Source organism: Bubalus bubalis, chromosome 1, assembly GCF_019923935.1.
Source record: "Bubalus bubalis isolate 160015118507 breed Murrah chromosome 1, NDDB_SH_1, whole genome shotgun sequence".
Classification (NCBI taxonomy): domain Eukaryota; kingdom Metazoa; phylum Chordata; class Mammalia; order Artiodactyla; family Bovidae; genus Bubalus; species Bubalus bubalis.
This window is the reverse complement of record NC_059157.1, coordinates 125,792,142-125,819,266: the sequence shown is the minus strand read 5'-3', so window position 1 is coordinate 125,819,266 and position 27,125 is coordinate 125,792,142. Positions and strand designations below refer to the sequence as shown.

General features: G+C 43.6%; 1 protein-coding gene across 1 annotated transcript; it reads left to right on the top strand.

The window, feature by feature from the left end:
- The first annotated feature begins 11,246 nt into the window (after window positions 1-11,246).
- On the top strand, window positions 11,247-25,607 carry ADIPOQ (adiponectin, C1Q and collagen domain containing). Its single transcript, XM_006058607.4, has 3 exons — window positions 11,247-11,366; window positions 21,055-21,261; window positions 22,160-25,607. The coding sequence occupies exons 2-3, from the start codon at window positions 21,063-21,065 to the stop codon at window positions 22,681-22,683; spliced, it is 723 nt and encodes a 240-aa protein (XP_006058669.1). The 5' UTR covers window positions 11,247-11,366; window positions 21,055-21,062; the 3' UTR covers window positions 22,684-25,607.
- The last annotated feature ends 1,518 nt before the right edge of the window (window positions 25,608-27,125 follow it).

Sequence of the window (27,125 nt, the reverse complement as noted above, 5' to 3'; positions counted from 1 at the left end):
CTAGGAGGCTCAGCCCAGCCTGGGAGGAACCCGAACTGGCACCCGGGGGGCAGCAGACCAGCCCGAGGGACAGTTTTCTTTCTTTTCTTTTTTCTTTATTTCTATTTAGTTCTTTGATGTAGTTGTTGTTTAGTGGCTCAGTCGTGTCCAACTCTTTTGCGACTCCATGGACCGTAGCCCCGGAGAAGGCAATGGCACCCCACTCCAGTTACTCTTGCCTGGAAACTCCCATGGACCGAGGAGCCTGGTAGGCTGCGGTCCATGGGGTCGCTAAGAGTCGGACACGACTGAGCGACTTCACTTTCACGCAGTGGAGAAGGAAATGACAACCCACTCCAGTGTTCTTGCCTGGAGAATCCCAGGGATTGGGGAGCCTGGAGAATCCCAGGGACTGGGGAGCCTGGTGGGCTGCCAGATTCTACGGGGTCGCAGGGAGTCGGACAGGACTAAAGTGCCTTAGCAGCAGCAGCGGCAGGACTGTAGCCCGCCAGGCTCCTCTGCCCATGGGATTCTCCAGGTAAGAATACTGGAGTGGGTTGCCATGCCTTTCTCCAGCAGGGATCAAACCCGGTATCTCCTGCATTGACAGGCCGGTTCTTTACCACTGAGTCACCTAGGAAGCCCATTTAGTTCTTTAGCTTTCTAGTTATTTGATTTTGTAGTTTTCATCTTATTTTCAAACTTACTTTTTTTCAGAGGTCATTTTCAGTTACTTATTCTCAGTTATCTTTGAATTAGCTTTGATAATTATTAATACTTAAAATTATTAATTTTTAGACTTAGTGTCTGAGTTATTTTTGTTTCTCTTCATTTATTGTAATTTTGAGTTTTGTTTAGTTTTTTAAATCTATTTTTATTTACTTTTGACATGTAATTTTGTTTTATGTTTGAATGATTTAATTTTTTGTTTTTTATTTTTGAATTATTTATTTTCAAATAAAATTAATTTTATTAGACTTAATTTCAGTTTTTTTAAATTTTCTCAAAAATTTTGTCATATGTTTTCACCTATTTAGTTTTAAGTTATCTTCAGAGCTATTAATTGTCAATTTCTTAACTTTTTAAATTAAAATTCTTTCTGTTCTTTATTTTTACTTAATTGATTTTAAAATTTATTTATTTAAAAAATTATTTAGCTTTAGAGTTACTGTCAGAGTCCAATTGATAGAGACTCCATACTGGCTATAACAGAAAAAATTTAATACATTTAATATAAAGAATTTTTACTCAGCTATTGGAAAATGAAAAAGGCAAAACAAAAAATAATGGAGTATAGTAGAAAATTTAACTGCAAGAAGCAGCCACCAGCCCAAAGTCTCAGGGAAAACAGGGAAGAGGTTGGTGGCTCCACATGGCTGGGGGTAGCCCTCTGAGGAGGTAGCACTGCCCAGTTGAACAGGGGCCCCAGGGACTCGGAGACAGGCCTGGGAACTGGATTCAGAGCTCTGGGGTAGGGGCACTGCCAGCTGGTGCTGGAGGATGGAGTATGATGAGGCTGGTTAGTGAGGTGTTGGGGAAAATGGTAAACCTCAGGTCCTGGAACTGTCTAGGGCTCTCGGGGTGGAGGCCAGTTGCTAGGGCAATACTGAAGGGAACCCAGGCACCCAAGGAGGAACCCAGCCTTCTCCCCTCCGCCTGCCTCCGCTCCTCAGCACTGTTGTCAGAGGCTGACTTGGGAGCAGCTGGCAAAGGCGGTGAATGGCCCCAACCACAAAGCAGAGAGCAGAGGGTAGGTGAAGAGCTGAGCGATCATGGCTTCTAACCAGCATCCTGAACTCTGGAGTTGTTTAGTTTTAGAGGTAGTTTTGGATTTAGTAATCAATAGTTTGGGAATTGTTAGGGTGTTTTGATTTTCTCTTTTCACTGGATGAGGGATCTGGCTGAGTCTTCAGTCGCCTGATTTGTTCCTGGAATGGATTGGCTCAGGAGGCAACTGGGGGGTGTCTCCCATGAGACTCAGGAACATCACTGTAGAATTCAAGAAAATAGAAATAGTGTGTTCACAAAGAAGCCCTTTGACTGTGGCCAAAAACGGGCAGAAACTAAGGGACAGACTGTCAGAGAGGGGCTCCTAGGCACAGTTGTTCAGCAGAGTGTTTGAAATTTTTCAGAATGTTAAGCTATGATTTTGAATTCACCCTCTCATGCTCCCTTTCCTAACAACAAAGTATCTGTCTCAGTAGAGTGTGTTTCAAATTGGTTGGATACAATATTTATTATTTGCACACTAAAACAAAGTTCTGACCCAAATAAAATTTGGGAAATTTTATTTCCTTCTATTTGCATTATTTCCCAACCCACATTGTTCCATTTTGACCATAAGAATATTTATTTATTTAAGTATGTATTCATGCATTTAATTCAATGCCTATTTCCTGGGTACCCCCATCTTAAGAAAGGAGCTGGCAACCAGGAGAGACCAGGGAGGGATGAAGACGAGTGAGAAACTCTCAGTCTGGTTGGGGGAGATAGATGTGGAAACAGATCATCGTGACATGGTGTGACAAATACTGTGGGGGCACAGAACCTTGCTACTTCCTCTTCCTGATGCAGTCAGGGAAGGGGTGAGCTGGGTCTTCTGGAGCAAGCATTTTCTCCAAGTGGAGAGGAAAGAGAAGGACATCTGTGCACAGGCACAGAGGAGCAATGTATACACAGCTGGAAGGATGTATTGGCCGAGACCATTGGGTCATAGGGTTCAGAAAGGCACTGCCATTAAAGGCTGGCCCTGGTGCTCAACAGACATGGCCTCCTTTGGTCCCCACAGCCAGTGTGCATGAAGTTGGAAGCAACACCAGCAGTCAGTGCTCTTCCTGACATGACTGTTCCAACCACGGTTTAGAAGACCATCTGACTTGCCATGTCTGGAATTCTCCAGCCCCTTCCTGGCTGTGTCCCTGATCCTTTCACTCCTTCCTACTTAACCCTTGGAGGTGAGTCCTTCCCCCTCCACCTTCTGATTGCTGCTTTGTAAACTGCAGGGAAGAAGGATGGTTAGGCCAGCCAGCTGTGAAGTTGGAGAGGAAGCAGAGCAGAGCAAAGGAACTCTGCAGCTGGATTTCTCAGGGGAGTTCTGCAGACCAAGGTGATGGGAGTGGGATCTTGGCAAACCAATCCTAACATCCTCCACCTGCATTCAGAAACCCTTGAAAGGTTGCGCAGATTCCTTCCCTAAAGGGAGGGGGAAAAACCTGTTTTAGATCCAATTCAAGTTTGTGGGTCAACAGATTGGGGTTTTTCTAAGCAGTCGGAGCCCATTGCTGCATTAACAACATTGGACACGTATAAGCTACCAAGTCAATCTACCAGGCGAAAAGAAAGTGTAATCTAGCATAATCTACAATGGCATATTTTCACATTTTTTATAACATACATTCACATAGTCAGTCTTGAACATACAGATTTCCCAGCGGACTTCTCTGCTTTCGTCTCTCCAATTATCTTGTCAATCACACTAATACATTTCTCAATAAGAATATGTAAGAACTACATTTGGACAGAGGAATCCTCAAGATTCTGACTACTAGCCTCAGAAAACACATTGCTTGCATGCATGCATGCTCGGTCTCTCAGTTGTGTCTGACTCTTTCTGACACCACGGACTGTAGCCCGCCAAGCTCCTCTTGTCCATGGGATTTCCCAGGCATGAATACTGGAGTGGGTTGCCGTTTCATCCTCCAGGGGATCTTCCTGACCCAGGCATCAAACCTGCATCTCCTGTGTCTCTTGCACTGGCAGGCAGATTCTTTGCCACTGAGCCACCTGGGAAGCCCAAACACATCACTTGGATTCCCTTAAATACTTTCAACCATCTGTTGGCTAGTTGCCCACTATGGAAGCAGCCCGAAACTCTTATTCTTTTGGACCTCAGCCATTTTATAAATCTACAAAAACGGCCACACTTGATGGCACTGGAAGAATGCAAAGTGCTCAAACCTCCCAGTCCTTTCAGGAAGACCCTCTCCACAAATCTGTCCCAGACCGGCTGCCAGAGGAGCCGTTTCAATCCCATCACCACTGCTGAGGTCCCCAGGATGCTGCCCTAAGGTGCTCTGGAACAGGGCCTCCCACTGATCCCCATGGGCCCTGCGTACTCTTCTTCAGGGGCTTATACACAGTAGCCTCCCAGGTCACCCAGGCTACTGAATGAATTGGTTGCAGAACATTTTTCAAGCCCTTTGAAAGTAAGACCAAACACAACAACAAAAAAGATACTCCTCTGTGGGTAAAACTTCTGTCATCTTTCCATTTGATTAGGTAAGAAAGATTACAGGACAATGAGATCAAAATCTCCTAAACCTTTTTTTCCCCTAAAGCTGTTGAAAAAATTATTCATATTCTTTATGATTTTATAATGTTGCCTGTTGTCCCTAGAGATAACATGCTCTGACTAAAGTAGTTAGACTAAAGGCAGCCTTGATTCTGGAAAATTTGGTAGTGTTCTGAATTCCTACTAACACTTATGCAATATTTAGAGGAAATAGAAATCATCTAAGTCAGCATTTTCCAGATGTGTTTTTCAGAAACAGTAAGAGAATACAAGACATCAGCAGTTTTTTCCCTCAAGTTGCAATACACAAGAGAAAAGGAAATGTTTATCCAGGTGCAGAGAAGTCCTATAGAAGGGAAACCTGTATACTTTTAGTACACCCTTTATTTCCCAGACTCTTTGCAAACAGTTTTCTTTGTGCGATATCATAGGCCAAGTAGAATAGTAAGCTGCTGCAACAACAACCCAACAGTATAATGACTTGATAGGTTTATTTCTATCTCAGGTAACAGTCCAGGGCAGGTAGGAAGACTATTCTGTTCCACATGGTCATTCAGGACTCCCAGGTTTCTTTCCTCTGGTTTTTCCACCATCCCCTAGAACATCATCTTTGCCTGTATGATCAAAACTGGGTCATGGGCCTCTAGTTAATAATACGTGTTCTGTACTTGGAAGTTGCTGAGAGTAGGTCTTAAACATTTTCACCAGGCACACAAAAAAATAGTTAACTCTGGTGAATGAGGTGTTAATTATCTTGATAACCATTTCACAGTGCATACATATATCAAATCATCAGATTGTATACTTTAAATATATATGATCATATTTTTCAATAATTCCTGAATAAACTTGGGGGGAAAGTGATAGGTAATTCTAAAAAAAAAAAACCCTCAAAAAACTGGGTGACAGGCATATCTGCACCCCTGTTCACTGTTAGGGAAGAAATTGAAGAATCACAGATGTAATATTTTAAGATTCAGCCAGGAGTAGCTGAGTCTCTAATATTCTATGGGTGAAAATTTTGTCATAGGCTAACTCCTAGCTTTAAGGGGTGGTAGGAATTATAGTAGGAGTCGGACACAACTGAGCGACTTCACTTTATTTTTTCACTTTCATGCATTGGAGAAGGAAATGGAAACCACTCCAATGCTCTTGCTGGAGAATCCTAGGGACGGGGGAGCCTGGTGGGCTGCCGTTTATGGGGTCACACAGAGTCGGACACGACTGAAGCGACTTAGCAGCAGCAGCAGCAGGAATTATAGTCCCTAATAATGGAGGCCATTTCCCAGCTACTAGGCTATTAATACATAGCATGGTCATCCAACCAGCCTGTAGTGAAGCAGAGACTGGAATTCAGGTTTCCCAACTCCAGGTCCAGAGGCCTCGTTGCCACAGTAGCAATTCTGGACTCAGCCAACGTATATGGAGTCCTCTTGTATGCCGAGTTCCATGTCAGAATATGGGGTTGGAAAGTTTTTTTAAATACAGTCTCCCAATTACATGTTTACTCAAATATCAAGCTTTATAAGTAGATAAACTTTCAGATATGACCTTAATACTTATGTCTTAGAGCTTTGCATCATGCTATTTTCATTGGCCAAGAAGATACTTTCTCCTGATGAAGAATAAACACACACAATGATCAGTACAGAGAATCCTGAAATATCCCCTCCATGCATTTGAAAACTGACTATATGAAAAAAAAAATTTAACATTAGAATGTAAAAGACAAATATGTATTAAAATGGGTGCTGGGTACATTCAGATCAGCTCAGATCAGATCAGTCGCTCAGTCGTGTCTGACTCTTTGCGACCCCATGAATTGCAGCACGCCAGGCCTCCCCATCCATCACCAACTCCCAGAGTTCACTCAGACTCACATCCATCGAGTCGGTGATGCCTTCCAGCCATCTCATCCTCTGTCGTCCCCTTCTCCTCCTGCCCCCAATCCCTCCCAGCATCAGAGTCTTTTCCAATGAGTCAACTCTTCGCATGAGGTGGCCAAAGTACTGGAGTTTCAGCTTTAGCATCATTCCTTCCAAAGAAATCCCAGGGCTGATCTCCTTCAGAATGGACTGGTTGGATCTCCTTGCAGTCCAAGGGACTCTCAAGAGTCTTCTCCAACACCACAGTTCAAAAGCATCAATTCTTCGGCACTCAGCCTTCTTCACAGTCCAACTCTCACATCCATACATGACCACAGGAAAAACCATAGCCTTGACTAGACGAACCTTTGTTGGCAAAGTGATGTCTCTGCTTTTGAATATGCTATCTAGGTTGGTCATAACTTTCCTTCCAAGGAGTAAGTGTCTTTTAATTTCATGGCTGCAGTCACCATCTGTAGTGATTTTGGAGCCCAGAAAAATAAAGTCTGACTGTTTCCACTGTTTCCCCATCTATTTCCCATGAAGTGGTGGGACCGGATGCCATGATCTTCGTTTTCTGAATGTTGAGCTTTAAGCCAGCTTTTTCACTCTCCACTTTCACTTTCATCAAGAGGCTTTTGAGTTCCTCTTCACTTTCTGCCATAAGGGTGGTGTCATCTGCATATCTGAGGTTATTGATATTTCTCCCTGCAATCTTGATTCCAGCTTGCGTTTCTTCCAGCCCAGCGTTTCTCATGATGTACTCTGCATATAAGTTAAATAAACAGGGTGACAATATACAGCCTTGACATACTCCTTTTCCTATTTGGAACCAGTCTGTTGTTCCATGTCCAGTTCTAACTGTTGCTTCCTGACCTGCATACAAATTTCTCAAGAAGCAGATCAGGTGTTCTGGTATTCCCATCTCTTGAAGAATTTTCCACAGTTTCTTGTGATCCACACAGTCAAAGGCTTTGGCATAGTCAATAAAGCAGAAATAGATGTTTTTCTGGAACTCTCTTGCTTTTTCTATGATCCAGCAGATGTTGGCAATTTGATCTCTGGTTCCTCTGCCTTTTCTAAAACCAGCTTAAACATCAGGAAGTTCACGGTTCATGTATTGCTGAAGCCTGGCTTGGAGAATTTTGAGCATTACTTTACTAGCGTGTGAGATGAGTGCGATTGTGCGGTAGTTTGAGCATTCTTTGGCATTGCCTTTCTTTGGGATTGGAATGAAAACTGACCTTTTCCAGTTCTGTGGCCACTGCTGAGTTTTCCAAATGTGCTGGCATATCGAGTGCAGCACTTTCACAGCATCATCATTCAGGATTTGAAATAGCTCAACTGGAATTCCATCACCTCCACTAGCTTTGTTCGTAGTGATACGTTCTAAGGCCCACTTGACTTCACATTCCAGGATGTCTGGCTCTAGGTCAGTGATCATACCATCGTGATTATCAGGGTCATGAAGATCTTTTTTGTACAGTTTTTCTGTATATTCTTGCCATGTATTCTTAATATCTTCTGCTTCTGTTAGGTCCATACCATTTCTGTCCTTTATCAAGCTCATCTTTGCATGAAATGTTCCTTTGGTATCTCTGATTTTCTTGAAGAGATCCCGAGTCTTTCCCATTCTGTTGTTTTCCTCTATTTCTTTGCATTGATCACTGAAGAAGTCTTTCTTATCTCTTCTTGCTATTCTTTGGAACTCTGCATTCAGATGTTTATATCTTTCCTTTTCTCCTTTGCTTTTCGTTTCTCTTCTTTTCACAGCTATTTGTAAGGCCTCCCCAGACAGCCATTTTGCTTTTTTGCATTTGTTTTCTATGGGAATGGTCTTGATCCTGTGTCCTGTACAATATCACGAACCTCATTCCATAGTTCATCAGGCACTCTAGCTATCAGATCTAAAAAGCTAGATTTTACCTTATTTTTTAAAACATGAGTTGCTAATGCAGTACTCTAAAGCTGAGCATCAGTTTTTCTTTCAGATGAAGCAAGATAACCCATATGACCCTGCTCAGCCTGGAAAGCCCGCACTTATGTACTCGTAAATAATGGACCAATTAGAGACTGCCAGATGTACTTGAAAGTCAATCAGAAAGTTTCCCCCACTCTCGAAAATCTCACCCTGCCAGAACTAGAAACTCTCACCCTAAAAGAACTCTCACCAAAGACTGTCTTAGGACTTCATCCTCCTTTCAACTAATAGAGAATTTTGGTGTGAGGAGTGGTCCAAGGATACAGGCTCTCAAACATATGAACCGAGGGTTGCTTATTTGAACTGGCCTCCTTGCTGGTAAAAGTGGGTTGCTGTTAGTCCAAAGAATGAATGACAAAACAAGAGTCTTATATTTGTATCTGAGTTTGCCTTGGATGAAGTGCAATTGTAGTCAAGTCTTTGGAAGAGATCAAGGAATGAAAACTTTCTTTGGTCATTTCTAGGAATTGGGGGATGGAGTGGGAGGAAGGCCACAGGGTGTGTTTCTTCTGTGTCTTGATTATACTGACTTATTTTAATTAAGATTATTTTTTAAAAAATCACAATTAAGCAAAAATATATACAGTACTTAAACATACTTATGGGAGGGAGAGATCACATGACCTGCTATTTTCAATACCCTAGTCCCCATGCTGACAGGGGACTGAATGGTAGCCATGACACACCCTGGAGGAAAGGCTCACATGTATTTGATTATTTTACTTTAGATAGTAACAGTTCAATCCTGGGAAAAAGACTAGCCTCGAGGCATCTCTGACTGAATGTTTCTCAGTCTCAGTCTCTAAACCAGTATGCCACAGAACTGTGTCTTTCCACATGTTGGCCCTTGTGTAGTGAATGGCAGATTTCCCTGAGGCCTCAAAAGATAGGCTTGCACAATGTTCCTGTCTGACAGCCAGGTAAGCACAGTAGCCGTGCGATTTGGGGGCTAAAGTCATTCCATGTTGTGCAATCATTTAACCTTGCTGTAAACAGCTGTATTCCCATAAGATTGGAAGAAAGTATTTTTTATGCCAAACTCAAAGCTACCCTGAAGTAAGTGCATGAATCTTAGTATCTTATAGGATACTATAAGAGGAGTGAGAGCAGGTCCTGGAAAGCATACGGGTTTTGAAGCCAGATAGACTGAGTTCCAGTCTCGGATCTGTCCAAGACTGTACAAATCTGGACAAATCGCTTAAACTCACTGAACTGCAGACACTTGATTTGTAAACTAGGAGACAGAGTTATCTCCAAGGGGAAGATTAAATAGAATCACTCCCTGATTTTCCATTCAGCATTTATCATTGCCACCTTATACTAGGTCTTATTCTCGGAGTTTGAGGGTAAAACATTGAACAGGCAAGGCAGCTGCTTTCATGAAGTCTACAGTCTAGTATGGAGAGACAGATAGTAATACAACCCCAAAATAAATCAGAGATGCCACAATAAAAATAAAATACTGGAGTAATTGAGCGTTGCTGCAGGTTTTCTATGTTTTCTCCTCAGTCCTGCTTCTCTAGTAAACTAGAACCTCATTTTCATAAGCCTCTTACCTAAGCCAGTAGGCCTTTGGGGAGAGACACTCATGACTCTAATCTCAAAGGCCTGATCTGACTCCTCTTGAAATATTTGCATATTAGTAGGAGGCTAGGCTTTAGATCAGGGCTTCCTTGGTGATTCAGCAGGTAAAGAATCTGCCATGGATCAAACGTGGGTTCGATCCCTGGGTCAGGAAGATCCCCTGGAGGAGGACATGGCAACCCACTCCAGTATTCTTGCCTGGAGAATTCCATGGACAGAGGGAACCTGGCCGGCTATAGACCATGGGGTTTCAAAGAATTGGACGTGATTGAAGTGACTGAGCACAACACAGCACAAGACTTAGATCAGACTTTTACTTTACTTTGCTGGGGGCTTTTAGGCTCTGTGTGGTCAGCAGAGGTGGTACTTAGGGGCAGGCAAATACTTGCCCACCCTCTGCCTGAGGACATTCTGTTTCTGAATGTCTGCAGAAATTATTGCTGGGATCCTGAGCCCTTGCTGGGGTCGGAATTTAATGTATCAGAATTTGTGGCTTGCAGGAAGTGGCGCTGATCCTGTCCTTCAAAAACAGAATGTGGCTTTGCCAAGACAGAGTTCGAGGTGATGAACACTGCCACTTTAAGCCTTCTAGGAATACCTGTGTGCCTTAGCACCACTCCAGGATGCTCCCAACCCAGGGGAGGGTTCCCCAGTAGGTGGGTACAGGCTTAGGTGCTGGCAAAATGGGGACTCACACACATGTGAAAAGTTAGTTTTCAAAAGCTTACCCAGAATTTTGGAACCAGAAAATCCATGAAAGATGGTAATCTCTCCTGTATGTGCTAAATTGCTTCAGTTGTGTCGTACTCTTCGCGACCCTATGAACTGTAGCCCACCAGGCTCTTCTGTCTGTGGGATTCTACTGGCAAGAATAATGGGGTGAATTGCCATGCCCTCCTCCTGGAGATCTTCCTGACCCAGGGATTGAGCCCACATCTCTTGTGTCTTCTGTATTGGCATAAAGTGGTTCTTTACCACTTGTACCACCTGAGAAGCCCAATCTCTCCTAGTTATATATTTTCTGATATATTGAATTTGAATCACATACAGGTGGGAGCTTCAAAATCATTTGGAACCCAAGGCCTTTAATAATCTTAATCTGGCTCTGCCTCACACCACCCCAGAATTGTTCCCTCACCTCAGTCCTCAAAATTAACATGCAAAATCTTTCCCCAGTCTGAGGTTCAGGCCAGAGAGGAAAGGATGTATTGTATTTCTGGCTATACTGCGGTTCCCTGTCATGTAGAGTGAGTGGGAGCTGATGGTGGTAACTGGTGCCCCAGACCACCAGGCAATTCATTTTACATAAAGAAATATTTTGTTTTCCTGCTTCTGATCTTGACCCTTGGTCCCGTCTTCTGTCGCTGTTGTAAGAGGCAAAAATAAAGGCCAAAGCCTGGAGACATAAGTGTGATGACTGCAGCTCTACTTGGCATCCCAAGCCCGAATTGGGTTGTACCAGGTTCCCTGGGGTGGCAACCCAAGGGAGTTGCCAGGGGCACATGTCTACCCATTGGTCTCTGGCTCTCACTGTGCTGGCCAATGGGAAGGGACGGCGGGGAGGCGGGGACTGCTTGCCCCCATGAGTACCGGGCTGCTGAGGCTGTGCCATCGCCTCCTACTTCCACCCTGACTGAAGTCTGTGGCTCTGATTCCACACCTGAGGGTAAGGACAACTGATTCAAGTTCTAGGCTGGAGGTGAAGGGTCCTTAATATGGAGCCTTTGGCTGGGCTGTGCCCAGGCTGCCCTGTTAGCAGGGTGGGGAGGGATACAGGCAAAACCCTGGTCGGGGCAGCACTGGTGGAGGCCGACAAGCCTTGGGCTTCTGCCTCGATTTTCCCAGAGCTCCAAGAGAAAAGGGACTGTTGCCTCTTGTCAAAATGTCTGGGGCCATCCTGAATTTGGTCCAGTTCACTCTGTGGTAAAGATGCTTAACCAAAGAGAAGGTTGGGGTCAGTGAAGTGGGAGGGATGGTCCAGCAATAAAGTTCAATTATATGAGAGAAGAAGATGATACATCACTTCTCAGCTGACCAAGTAGGGCAGAGAAAGAAGCACATGAAGAAGCAGCTTGGGGAACGCCTGAGCTCTGACCTCAGACTGAGTTTGGAGTCCAACTCTGCCACTGGAGTCTACTCAGCAGTATTTATTGAGCAGATTTTACAGGCCAGACCCTGGGTGCGGTTTGTGAGATACAAAGATCATTATCTATAGATTTTGGGGGGTGTCTGTATACACATGGCTATCTACACCATTGTGGGGATATCTCACAGGATGATGAAGAAGTTCGAAAGAGGTAAGGTGAGCAAGCAGCCTGGTATCTACTGGGAACTTATGAAAAATCTTTTTTGTAGTAGACACCTTCTGACAGAAATCATGATCTGTCCGGCCTTTACCAAGCCCAGTCCCGCCTGCTCTGGGGAGGGCTGCACTTGAGGCATCCTGGATGTTTCTGGCCATAGATGCAGAGGCTGGAGTGGAAGGGACTTTAGAGGTCAGGCTGGCCTTGTGTGTCTGAGGATGCAGGTCCCTGGTCTGGGGAGACTCTGGTGTTCAGATCAAGCCCCAGGATGGGTGCAACCACCTCACTCCTGGGGATTCCTGTTCTTAGGGGTAAGGTCAGCTCTTCCCAACAAGGTTGGGAACAGGGGGGACTTGATGCCGGCAGAGTATGTGCAAAGGAGCATGAGGGTGTCAGCTTTGTTCTTGAACATGAGCAGTGGGAAGGGAGCCTGAAGCTTAATTGGCTGTTCTTGTTGCCTCCCTCCCTTCATTCTTGAGGATTTGTAAAGAGGGACAGAGGACTGGCTTCTGGTGGTTGTGGGGACAGACTTCCTTCTTACTCCCTGTCAGGCTGGGGGGCCAGGGGCTGCAGAGATTGGCTGAGGTTGGGAGGTAAAAGCTTTGGACACTAGAATGTTTAATTAGGAATTCCTTCATGTGGAGAGAGACTGGTCCCAGAGGTGTGTGTGTGTGTTTGTGAAAGAGAGAGAGAGAGATGAGTGTGTATGTGTGTATGAGTGCGTGTGTGTGTGTGTGGGGGGGGTGGGGTGGGGGCTGGGCATGAGGATGCTGAGTGAAAGCTTTCAGGTCACCCTCCTGGGTGCCAGGCAGGGCCTAACTGATTTCTGGCTCTGCCATCTATCATTAGATTGTGCCAGGTAAAATTGCCAATATTCTATCATTTTTTGACCTTTAAATACAGCAATATCATTTAATTCAGCCTAAGAGTTGCATGCTCTTAAGCCAGCATCTTGGTCTCTTCAAACCTCTGATTCCTCTGTAGAGTGGAGTCAAAGACAGCACTAATGAGGAGGATTAAATGAAATATAGTTTAAAACTGCCTTATGCAATTTATACTGCAAAGTACTCTTACCAACTTCAAAGTGTTCACATGTTCCTCATCTTACATGAACTCATTCAGCAGATTAAGGAACTGAGTCTGAGAAGCCTTTTTTGAGGCAGTCGTAATGTGATGGCATCTCTCGGGGATCTTCTCCTTAATCTCTCAGTTTCCCCATCTCTGAAGTTGGGGATATTTTCTTAGCTTCATGGAGTAAAGATTGAAACAAATAACAAATGGCATAGTGATGGAAGGTGCTACTGTGGGAGCTGGTTTCTATGAAAGTGAAAGAAAGTGAAGTCGCTCAGTCATGTCCAACTCTCTGCGACCCCATGGGCTATAGCCTACTACGCTCCTCCGTCCATGGGATTTTCCAGGCAAGAGTACTGGAATGGGTTGCCATTTCCTTCTCCAGAGGATCTTCCCGACCCAGGGATCGTACCTGGGTCTCCCACATTGTAGGCAGACACTTTACTGTCTGAGCCACCAGGGAAATCCTATGAGGATCTAACAATGCACCCCTTCCTCCCCCTTAGCCTCCCATTTGTACAAGCAGGGCAGGGGTGAGATGGTTTCTGGGGTCCCTTTCAGTTTTGTTGGACTCTGCGATCTGTGCTTTAATGCCCTTTCCTGTTGGAGGAGTTGGCATTGGCTTTGGTGACCTCTCTCCCCCATCTTACTCTGTCTCCTATCAGTCCCAGAGGAGACTCCATGCATTTCACAAGATTCTGCTGCTGTTGCTGAAATTCCAGCAGGTCAAAGTGGAATTTCTCATACTCTTAAATGAAAATGAGGGACTGTAATATGGACCTTTAAGATCCAGAGAGCATCACGGCCCATCCCCTTGTATAATTTTGAAAGCAAGCTTATCCATACCTGTACACAGTGCGCCATGAAAGCTAGTGCGGTAGAAAGAACCCAGGCTTTGGATTTCAACATGCACCTCTCCACACTTCCACTGGGTTGGCAAAAAGTTCATTTAGATTTATGGAAAAACTCGAATGAAATTTTTGGCCAATACTTCTTATCGTTGAGCGGAGGTTACTAAATTTCTCTGGTCCTCAGCTTTCTCTTGGAACTGAGTCCTGACCCCCTGGAGTAGTTGTGAGGGTGAAATGAGATTAAAGGGGAGTGGATGTACAAAGGGTGGTCTGCAGCAAGTGCTTCATAAATATTTGCTTGCATCTCTTTACTTATATCCCTGGAGGAGGGTATGGTAACCCACTCCAGTATTCTTGCCTGGAGAATCCCATGGACAGAGGAGCCTGGCAGGCTACAGTCCATAGGTGGCAAAGAGTTGGACACGACTACTTATTTGTGTGGAACATTTTACAAGTTTATAAAATAATTCTTCATACTTTAAGTGAACCTGTTCTCACAACAGTATTGTGAAATAGTCTATTAATAGGTAAGGATAAACTCATTAATAAATCAGCTTTGCTTGCGTAGAACATGAAGTCTGGGAGGTGGGTTGGGAAGGTAAGTCACCCAGTCAGTTAATGATGGAGCTCAGATTAGAAGCCAGGTCACTGGATCATGACCTGGGGTTTCTTCACACTATTCCCCCTTCTATCCCCCATCCAATGGAGTGGAATATTAGCAGGCAAATGTGTGACCTTGATGCTGTTTTCCTTATTTGGACTATGCCTAAGTGTCCAGTATTATGCTTCAGAAGATCACAGTTTGATTTCCAGCTCTGCTGTTCAACATCTCTGGGATCTTGAACAAGTCACTTAACTTCCTGGAAACCCACTTTTCTCATCTCTAGAATGGGTATAGTCATTGATAACATTTATTGAGCAGTTACATGTGCCAGGCACTGTTCTATATACTTTATGTGGATTGTACCTTTTATTTTATTCTTTTCTTAGGTTAAAAATTTTTTTTATTTCGCTGTGCCAGGTCTTAGTTGAGGTATGTGGGTTCTAGTTCCCTGACCAGGGATCAAACCCAGACCCCCTGCATTGGGAACACGGAGTCTGAGCCACTGGACCACCAGGGAAGTCCCAGATTGTGCTTTTTAATCCTCCAACAAGCATATGCCTGAAACATGTTACAAGGAAGAACAAATTATTTTCACCCACGCACTGAGGTCAGAGAACATGTGCTCTCTATTTTACCTCATCCTGTCTCTCAAAATGGTTGTGAAAATTAAGTGAGATACTAAGTGAAATGAGGACTTTAGAAGTGACATTCTACAAAGACAAAGAATTATAAGTGGTATTAGGATTAGCTTCATGACCCATGTAAATGATTTCTTTATAGGTGCAATTGAGCCTTAGAACTTAGTCTTAGATTACAGTTTTATTTAGTTATGTTTTCCCCTTTAGAAAGAGAGGTCTTTCAAGATCAAAATGTAATAATTGCTATATTTAAATAGGGAGCACACACAGTTTTAAAATAAATTGAAAGTTCAGCATCTCTGCACTGACTTTCAGTTGCTATCAATTGATGATTTTTCCATCCAGAACTTTAGACGATAACCTTCTTCTTTAGTCAGAATCTGTTCTTCGAAGCAGAAACATCCTAGGATTGTGTGCCCATCTGCCCTCCCTCCCTCCTTCTATTACCTCCATCACCTGTCACTGTCATGGAATCCAGACTCATTGCCCCTATGAGAGGAGAGATTGTTCCTTAACACTTCCCTCGAGCTGGGAAAATAGAATCTTGATTTTTAAAAGAAGAAGAGGAACCAGAGAATCCAGGAGACCTGATCTTTCAGTCCTTTCAATGATCTGGAGGAAGCCCCCAGTGACCCTGCATCTGTGGGGCCCTCTGTAGCTGCCTCCACCAGTTCTCGTTGTCTGGATTCTCTCCTCCTGTTTCTCTGTGGAAAAGAACTCAGCCTTCCTCATTTCTGGAGAAAGCAAGCACAGAGCCTCTTGGTAGTCTTCTTAGGAGTTTTACTGCTAACTCCGTAGAGGAAAAGGATGGAGGTGACAAGTGGGAAGGTTGGACAACATATAAAGTCTTAAAAGTCTTAGAACAAGTATTTTCTTTAAACACAAAAGGGACTTGACTGATCTCTTCTTGGCTTTGCAGCTAACTCCTCTTTTCTCATCTTGGCCTAAATTGGGCTTCCCTGGTTGTTCAGCAGGTGAAGAATCCACAGGAGACCTGAGTTTGATCCCTGGGTTATGGAAGATCTCCTGGAGGAGGGCATGACAACCTATTCCATTATTCATGGACAGAGGAGCTTGGAGGGGTTTATGGGGTTTCAAAGTCAGACATGACTGAAGGGACAAAGCACAAGCCTAAACTATCTCATTTTCATTTATTTCCGACAGTTATTGAGAACAATAACTTTGAATCCTCCAAATCCAGTAGAGGGGGACAAAGGTACAGGTTGATGATAAGAGAGCCTTGGCTAGGGACTCAGCCACCAGGCGGCAGCCTCTGTCTCTATCGGCACCTAGTGGTTGTGTTGCTTGTCTCTCCTCTCAGCCTGCAGGCCTCACTCTCAATTCTTGCTTTACTTATAAGATGATATTAGAACTTGATATTTGATAAATGATGCAGTAGATCAATAGAGAGAAAAAGTATTAAACAAATGTCTTTTAAACAGCTAGTCATCAAATAGGAAAAAATCACTTGATTATCTTACATTACAGCTTACCCAACACAAAATATCAGAAATGGATTAAGGAGTGAAATTTAAAATACACCAAACAATAAAAGAGAAGGAAATAAAGTACTTACCAAATCCTAGTATGGATAAAGACTGTTTAACTCTTAGAAGCCAAAAAAAAAAAAAAAAAAAAGAAATCAACTGAGCTGTTTATATAAAAACTAAAACTTAAAAAAACCCCCAAAACTAAAACTTCTGTCACATAAGAAACAGGATAAGCAAAACAGAAAATAATCTTTACACTATAGGTAAATCATAGGACACATGACTAAGAGCTGGTATAAAGAGCTCACAAAAACTAATTCAAAAAGCACATTGTATCCCTAATGAATTAACTGATAAAGAACACTAACGGAGATATCAAAAATGAAATTAAATTAGGAAATAAGCATTTAATAAAATGTACAACTCACTAATTATCAAAGCAGTGAGGTTCCATTTCTTTTGCTCACTAAACTAAGATCAACAAAACTGTTTGCAATGATTATATTCAAAGTCGGGGAGTGCAGTTAAGACAGGCTTTTTGTATACACACTGATGCACTGCTGTGGAACAGCATGACAAACTATACTTTGGGAATATGTATCAGGAGCCTTAAAAATGTTCATATCTTTTGGTCCAAAATTTTTACTTCTGGGATTATGTCCTAGCATAATATTAGTTTGGGGATAAGCTATGTGCCAAAGATTTTGTTAGATTTAAAAATGTTTCAAAATGAAAGTATGAAATGTTTCAAAATTAAAGTATGTTCATGCTTCAATAAAATGGAAATGTTGACATAGACTCTGGTTATATCCACTTGATGGACTAGTACCCGCATTTAAAATGATGATTACAAAAATTAGAAAATTGCAAAGCAAAAATTAGAGAATAAAATTTCTAGGAAAATATTATTTCCATTATATTTAAAAATAAGCAGATAGATTCTTGGGAATGGGGATTAGTTTATTTTCTGTAGTTTCCAAATTATTTATCTTACTATTTTTAATGAACACACATGTTTGTGTGTATGAAAGTTGAGCATACATATATATAAGTTTATGTATAACTATATATATGAATAAACTTAACAATAGAATGGAAAAGACTAGAGATCTCTTCAAGAAAATTAGAGATACCAAGGGAACATTTCATGCAAAGATGCGCACAATAAAGGACAGAAATGGTATGGACCTAATAGAAGCAGAAGATATTAAGAGGTGGCAAGAATACACAGAAGAACTATACAAAATAGATCTCATGACCCAGATAACCATGATAGTGTGATCACTCACCTAGAGCCAGACATCCTAGAGTCCGAAGACAAGTGGGCTTTAGGCAGCATAACTATGAACAAAGCTAGTGGAGGTGATGGAATTCCAGCTGAGATATTTCAAGTCCTAAAAGATGATGCTGTTAAAGTGCACTCAATATGCCAGCAAATTTGAAAAACTCAGCAGTGGCCACAGGACTGGAAGAGGTCAGTTTTTATTTCAATCTAAAGAAAGGCAATGCCAAAGAATGTTCAAACTACCACACAATTGCACTCATCTTACAAGCCAGCAAAGTAATGCTCTAAATTCTCCAAGCCAGGCTTCAACAGTACGTGAACTGTGAACTTCCATATGTACAAGCTAGATCTAGAAAAGGCAGAGGAATCAGAAATCAAATTGCCAACATCCGTTTGATCATTGAAAAAGCAAGAGAGTTCCAGAAAAACATCTACTTCTGCTTTATTGACTACACCAAAGCCTTTGACTGTGTGGATCACAATAAACTGTGGAAAATTCTTAAAGAGATGGGAATACCAGACCACCTTACCTGCCTCGTGAGAAATCTGTATACAAGTCAAGAAGTAACAAAACTGGACATGGAGCAACAGACTGGTTCCAAATCAGGAAAGGAGTACATCAAGGCTGTATATTGTCACCCTGTTTATTTAACTTATATGCAGAGTACATCATGTGAAATGCCGGGCTGGATGAACACAAGCTGGAATCAAGATTACCAGGAGAAATGTCAATAACCTCAGATACGCAGAAGACGCCACCCTGGCAGAAAGCAAGGAGGAACTAAAGAGCCTCTTGATGAAAGTGAAAGAGGAGAGTGAAAAAGGAGGCTTAAAACTCAACATTCAGAAAACTAAGATCATGGCATCTGGTCTCATCACTTCATGTCAAATAGATGGGGAAACTATGGAAACAGCAAGAGACTTTATTTTTGGGGGCTCCAAAATCACTGCAGATGGTGACTGCAGCCATGAAATTAAAAGACAGTTGCTCCTTGGAACAAAAGATATGACCAACCTAGACAGCATATTAAAAAACAGAGACATTACTTTGCTGACAAAGGTCCATCTAGTCAAAGCTATGGTTTTTCCAGTAGTCATGTATGAATGTGAGAGTTGGACTGTAAAGAAAGCTGAGTGCTGAGGAATTGATGCTTTTGAACTGTGGTGTTGGAGAAAACTCTCGAGAGTCTCTTGGACTGCAAGGAGATCCAACCAGTGAATCCTAAAGGAAATCAGTATTGAATATTCATTGGAAGGACTGATGCTAAAGCTGAAACTCCAATACTTTGGCCACTTGATGTAAAGAGCTGACTCATTTGAAAAGACCCTGATGCTGGGAAAGACTGAAGGCAGGAGGAGAAGGGGACGACAGAGGATAAGATGGCTGAATGGCATCACTGACTGAATGATGATAGAGCCAATGGTGATGGGCCATCGAGGTGGGATTCCAGACACAACGCATAATTTTGGGGGTAAGATTACTTATCAGGGATTTTTCTGCATCCCTCATAGAAGAACTTCCTCCTGAAGCCAAATTCAGTGCTGGAAGCTTTGTGAAATCTATGAGACAAGCAAACTGATGAAAAAAAGTGAGTCTTTAGGGTAAAAAAATACATATGGACCATGTCTTGTTTAGAGTCAGTTTCTTGGGATTCGCTACATTTCAGACTCCTCAGAGGGTATCAACGATGCCTGTGATCCAGGATCCTAGGACCAGTTTCTCTGTCTGGTGCTTTCAGTGACCTAATAACAGACGCAGGGATTGAGGGGAACCAGAGTCCCTGTGCATGTAAGGACTGTCTTTCAGGAGGGTATATGGAAGGCTGGTTCTGAGACAGGGAGTCCCTTGGCCAACTGTGCCCCTTGAGATTTTTCTCAGGGCTTCCAGAATACATACTCTAAGTGCACTCCATTCTCTTTCCCTCTTCCTTTCTCTTTTCCTTCCTCCTTCCTTCCTTTCTCTGTATTTCCTTTTTTTTTTTCTACAAAAGTATTTATTTAGTCCTTTTTTTATACTGGTGGGACTTTCTTGGTGGCTCTGATGGTAAAGAATCTGCCTGCCAAGCAGTAGATGCAGGTTCAATCCCTAAATCAGGTAGATCCTCTGGAGAAGGAAATGGCTACTCACGCCAGTACTTTTGCCTGGAGAATTCCATGGACAGACGAGCCTGGTGGGCTACAGTCCATGGGGTTGCAAAGGGTCTGACATGACTGTGCAACTAACAGCCCCCTGCCCCTGTGGGTGTGCTTAATGGGTGAGCAAATAAAATTACAGTAGAGGGCAAGCAGTGCTGTGAAAGGTAAGCAAGGGCTCTGTGGAGGACAGAGGAGGAACAGCTGAGGACTTCCAGATGGAGGAGGAGGACAGGGAGGACTTCCTAAAAGAGAGGACAGCCCACGTGACCTGAAGTCCATGTAGGGATCAGGCAGGTGAGGGGTACAGCTAAGGGGCTGCACAGGCAGAGGTCAGTGGTTAGTCTCATGGGACAGTGTATCTCTGGTTGTCTGACCAAGGCTGTGTGTGTGTGTGTGTGCGTGTGCATGTGCATGTGTGTACATGTGTACTTGTGTGTGTGTGAGCATGTGTGCATGCAAGTGTGTAATAAGCCAAATGTCTAACATATGGCCCAGGAGATGGGGAAAGGAAGAAAGAGAATGGGAGAGAAAGGAGGAGGAACAGACATAGAAAAAAGGAAAAGGGAAGAAAAAGGAGGGAGCCAAGAGAGGGAAGTGGGAGTTGAATGGGATGATCTGAGTCATCATTCTTGGAAAACCCAAGGGATAGAGTCCTGACAAATGGACTCTTGGAGCTTTCCCCATTCCTCATACTGTGCTCAGATCTGAGGAATTGGAGGAGTGCTGTCTCACCGTCACTGGTGGTGGAAGAAAGGAGATCACACCTACAAAATAAGGCTAAACACTGAAAATTTCAGGGCAGAGAGAGCACAAGGTGGGCTGGAAGAATCAGAAGTCTTTCCAGAAGAGGTGAGTGTTGAGGGAGTGGGTCTGAGGCAAACTCTGCAGAGCTGGCCAGAGTCCTGTTCGGATCCTGACAGGAGAGCCATGTGGGGGTTGCTCTTTTGTGGCTGACAGCGGTGTATCTGGGTTCCAGGGCTCAGGATGCTGCTGCGGGGAGCTCTTCTACTGCTACTAGCCCTACCCAGTCATGGCGAGGACAACATTCAAGGGCCCCCGCTGCCCAAGGGGGCCTGCGCAGGTTGGATGGCAGGCATTCCAGGGCATCCTGGCCACAACGGGACCCCAGGCCGGGATGGCAGAGATGGCACCCCTGGTGAGAAGGGTGAGAAAGGAGATCCAGGTAAGAATAAAGGCTTTCACATCCTCCCATCACAGACTCCTCCAGGGTAGAGGAAGGCTTCTAAAACTACGAGAGGGCAATAGTTACTGACTAAGGCCCTTGTGCAGGGAAGAAACAAAGCTTTTTGATGTGACCCATAAGCAACTTAAAGTGAATTATGGGTTGGCCTTCTAGGGGTGAACACACGTGGTCCCTTTAAAACCAAGTACCCTTGGCTCTGCTCTACCCACACCACCTTTCCCATCCTCTTTCCCATCTCAGCCTCATCCATCCCTATTCTCAGTCTGCTTATACTCCTATTTTCCTTAATGTCCCCTTAGTTCCCATTCTATCCAGTGGCATTCAACCACACTTACTGGGACCTCCTGCAGGTCACAGTCCTTTTCTTGGAGAACTCTTGCCCTAGTGCACAGGACTGTTAGACGTTACTACCAGAGGGTCTACTCCAAATATGCCAAAGTGAATATGGACAAATGCCCAAAGAGTGGAATAGAGAGAAAATGCCCTGGATGCAGACCTGGATTGACAATGAAGGCTTTCAGGAGGAGGCGGGGCTTGAGTGAGACCTTGGAGGATGGGTATTGGGCAACCTAGACAGATGGGACAGAAAAGTCCCCTATGTACGACTGGTTGAGCCTGCATATAAAGTACTGGCAGGGTGGAGGGTCTGTGATGGAGACTTATGGAGATAAAGTTGGAGAGGAATTTATGGGAGCCTGTGTTGTGGGGGGATGTGGAGGAGAAGGTTATGGCTGTCCCTTTTGAGAGCTTTCGTTGGTTCCTTGCTCTGTAAGTCAAGCATATTGTAGGTAGGGGCCACAGGGACAGTGTTTTAGGCTGAAACCAACCTAAACAGGAGTTCTGTTCCTTGGGTCACAGAGGTCTTCTTGTTCTCTAGGTCTTGTTGGTCCTAAGGGTGACACCGGTGAAACTGGAATCACTGGGATCGAAGGTCCCCGAGGCTTTCCAGGAACCCCAGGCAGAAAGGGAGAACCTGGGGAAAGTGCCTATGTATACCGCTCAGCATTCAGTGTGGGACTGGAGAGACAGGTCACTGTCCCCAATGTTCCCATTCGCTTTACCAAGATCTTCTACAATCAGCAAAACCACTATGATGGCACCACTGGCAAATTCCTCTGCAATATTCCCGGGCTGTACTACTTCTCCTACCACATTACTGTCTACCTGAAGGATGTGAAGGTCAGCCTCTACAAGAACGACAAGGCCCTGCTCTTCACCCACGACCAGTTCCAGGACAAGAACGTGGACCAGGCCTCTGGCTCCGTGCTCCTCTATCTGGAGAAGGGTGACCAAGTCTGGCTCCAGGTGTACGAGGGTGAAAATCACAATGGTGTCTATGCAGATAACGTCAATGACTCCACCTTCACAGGCTTCCTTCTCTACCATAACATTGTTGAATGAACACCGTTAACTCAGAGTCTCCATTGGGCCAAGCAGCACAAAGTGAAAGAACAGTCCACAGGTCTACAGTGTAGTTAGGAGACCAATTTTATTATCTAGCTGAGGGGATTCCGAACATCATTCATTCATTCATTGATCAAGTACCTTTTTTAAGAAATGATATACTATGTTCCCAGGACAGTCTTGAAGAAGACATGTCCCCTGGCCTCAAGGATCTGTTGTGTAGTGGTAATGGAAGGATGATAACATTTACTGGGGAGTTTCATATACATGACAAGATAACTAACTACAAGAAAGTATTTGACAGTGATATTCTGTGCCTGCTGTTTTTCCTTATGTACATGTCAATCCTATGAAGTACACAGGAAAATATTCTTCTCTTTTTTACAGTTGCAGTTCTGAGGATGCCTAAGTCACACAGGCATTAAGTGGCAGAGTTAGAAATCCAACCCAGGGGTGTGGACCTTTTCCAGTATATGGTGTCTGTTTTAAGGACTATATAGACTTTTGGTAGAGTATTGGTAGGGGTCTCCCACCAACTCATCTGAGGACCTTTGAACCGGCCTTCACCACACATTAAGCCTTTCCTTTGAAGCACTCCCTCAGAGAAGGTGGTTCCATGACTAGGTCTCATTCCAGCTGGACTACTCCATACTTCCTCTTCTCTATGTCTTTCCTCAGACCCTTCTCTCTGGCCCAGAAAGTTGACTCCATCTCCACATGTTCACATCTTCCCTATTCCTCAAGACCACCAGGTTGGGAAGCTTCTTTGATGTGATATCTCTTCTTTCCTGCAAGTCTTCCTCACACCTGGGCCCCTGTGCTCTTCCACGTGTCACCATGGATGAGAGTCCTGGGTCTGTAAGACATCCTTCCGCAGGCCAGGAATAATTACCCACAGAGGATCATGCTTCCTGCACACTGAATCCCCTTGCAGGTCCTTGATTGATGCCTCATGAAGATCAAACTCTGGAACCTCCTATCTATCCAGAGTAAACTCCATTTCTGTCTCTCCATATAACCAATCCCTATCTACAAAAACAGTTTTATTTTAGGAACTCCTTGATTTTAACTCCTAATCTTTGTTCCACTGGATGGCTTGAATCTTTTCCACTGAGGTTAGGGATGACTGTGCTTTCCAGAACACTTAAAGAATTTTCCCTTAAGGAAGTAGCTTGAGCCTGCAATGCAAAGCCCATGAAAGGAGTTGGAAACTATTCTTTCTTTGAGCACCAATAGGGCCAGGGGAGACCTGGGCCTCCTGAATCTATTCTTGCTCTTTAAGAAGTGTTAAAAAAAGAAAGAAAATGAAGAAAAGAAAATGATAACTGAGACGACTATTTTAATTAGCTTGATTGTGGTGATTGCTTCACAATGTATGTCTGTATCAAATCATCAAACTGTACACCTTAAATACAAGTACTTTGCATTGTTAAATATTCCTCAAAAAAAAAAATTACAGATAGTTGATGAGGGTAAACATCCTCTCAGGATGAAGATGAGTGATGCTCTTCAAAGATTTTAGCAAAAGCAAAGCTAATAGCATTCTGTATAAATATAGAAATGGAAAACTTAGCTATTTGCTTGCAGCTTTAAATTCTGAATGATTTCCTTTTGACTATTCATTAGGCAATTATGATATTTACATATAAGGCTTAATTTTTTTTAATGCTTGTATATCATTATTTTCTACAAATAAAGATACTATCCAGCATTAAAAGTAGAACACTTATTTCACAGATCTTTTGTTTTCATTTTTGGAGAAGACATGGGGTTTAGAGAGGGATGAAGAGGGGTAAACCTTGTGTTAATCAGAACTCTAATTTGTGAATGACAGATAAGATGTCCTTGCATTTCATTGGCTTTGGCTGAGTTGTGTGCTCATCTCTGACTAGTCACTGAAGTCAGGAGGATGTAACATATTTATTGGCCTAATTGATTATGGCTCAGGCTGGAGAAGGAGTATTTTCCTTAAAGCAAAATCTGGACAGTTACCAGAGTGGTAGATTAAAGCCTTTGCTATCTGTCACATGTACCACTCAGAGTTTGGTCTGGGATTTTAGTAGTTTAATTCTTTTTTAAAAAAATATTTATTTGCCTGTGCCGGGTCTTAGTTGTGGCACGCTGGATCTCAATCTTCACGCTGGATCTTTTAGTTTCAGCACTAAAAGGGGATCTAGATCTCTGACCAGGGGTGGAATCCAAGTCCCTTACATTGGGATCGAGGAGTCTTGGCCAGTGGACCACCACAGAAGTCCCTGTAGTTTAATTCTTGAAGCCTCTGCTATGCTTTTTTTGGTCTGTTCTGCATGTGTACACTGGGGGTTGAGTCTGGTACTTAGGGAGGGTCCCAAACATAATTAGCAGAGGTCCTGTTTCAGTTCTTTCCTTTCTGGCATATCCCTATATTCTCCAGCCCCTAGGGACCCTCCTTGCCCTGATTCTTATTGCCAGGAAACTAGAGTTCTCTCTGAATTTTATATTCTTGCACCACTGTGCAGTCTTGTGTGACTTAGGCTCTCTTGAGGGGGATAAAGCAGCAAGAGAAAAGAAAGAAAGGTGGGCTACAGAAAACAAGGATTACCCACACTCTTTGAATAGCATGGTGCATTTCACTGGTTTCTCTGGTCAGAGAGAGAGATATTTTTGGAGGAGGGAGTGAATTTTAGATGCTTGTGTTGCTGCTGTTGCTGTGGCGATGCAGGCAGTGCTTGGGGCTGATCCTGGCAGAGCTGGAAGAAAAAAGAGAAAAGAAAGCATATTTTTAAAAGTGGGATTTCTCTTACACTCTGTTATGCAGGGATTGCTTTTTCTGGTCTCAGCAAGAGGTGATTTCTCCTGGAAATGGTGATTTCTCCCAACATGCCTAAAACACAATTCCAGGACTTGGCCTGCCTTCAGGTCAAATCCATGAGACAAAGAAGGAAAAACCCCCATAAAACTCAACCAGGCTATGAGTTGTTATTCAAGTTTGGACTTCAGCCCTCAATCTGTCTGCCACTATTTACTTTTTAGACTCTTCAGATTTGTTTTTCTGCATTGTGTTTAGAGTTTTGGGTTGTAATCACTGGGAAAGGTAGAATCTGCCTGCAGAAGACTCAGGTTTGATCCCTGGGTTGGGAAGATCCCCAGAAGAGAATGGCTACCCACTCCAGTGTTCTTGCCTGGAGAATTCCCTGGATAGAGGCGCCTGGCAGGCTACAGTCCGTGGGGGTCACAAAAGGTCGGACACAACTGAGCGAGTAACACACACACATCCATCTTGGCTGGTACCAGATACCCCATGTCCCAGTATAGTCCTGAAGAAAGATAAAGGGCAGGAACTGAGTGATGGCAGGAGCCCCAAGAAGGCACATAAATTACCCTGACATTGATGGAAGTCAAAGAAAATAAGTCCAATCTTGAGATAGTCCATTGTTGAAGAAAGAATGTGGAGGGTACTGAACACCCCTTGGCCAGGGGAGGCTGGGGTCAGTTGAGGTCTTGATTATAACCCAGCCTCCTATTCTTCCTGTGCGTGGAGTGACTGATGAGACTACATCACATGCTGTGCAGAAGCAAAAGCAGTCAGCCTGACTCCACCACAGGGAGCAAAGCAGAAATATTTACCTCCAATTCGGCAGTTTGATTTAGTGCTTTCCTTAGGAATGTTTGGAAACACCTAGGTTTTTAGTAAGATTTAGAAAGAACTTGATTTTTCCCTTTATCTTTTCAGTTCTCACTCAGGTATTTTATAGCACGTAAACATGATCTTGAATGAAATTCACTATGTAAAAACCACATTTTCCCAAAAGGGAAGAAATGAAAATGCAGAGACCACTTCCCTTTATTCATTATGTGTGCCTCGCAAGATCAGTGTAAGTGGAATTCTGGGGCCAGGCTCAAGGTTTCAAGTGCAGTTCAGTTTGGGTCAGTTAAGTTAGGGCTGTAAACAGGTCAAGCCTTCAGCTTTGACTGAGTGTAGTGGACACCTGCTGGGTGTTCTTCCATTTCTCCCTACATGCTGGGGCCACTCCCATGCCCTGCCCTTCAGGCAACCCTGTGGGCCTAGCCTAATTCCTTTCTCCTAGAGGTCATAAAATGGACCAAACCAGATGCTTCATCTAAGCTGGGCCATCCAGAGTTCCTCCAGCAATGAACTAGGATGGGTGTGAAATGTGTAGATTTGAGACTCAGGGGCAGCCAACTTCTGCCCCATGGTCTAGAGATAGAAGCAGCCCAGCTGTAGAGAAAAAAACAGGCTGAGAGAGAAGCAAAACTAAAAGTGAGAGAGAGAGAGAGAGAGCATTCTCTGTTTCCCAGAAGCTTTTCCACTTAAAAAAAAAAATTACTTATTTTTAGTTCAGGCTGCTCTGAGTCTTTATTGCCTGTGTACAGGCTATCTTTAGTTATGGATAAAGGATATGGATATCTTTAGTTATCTTTAGCTATGGCCAGTGGGG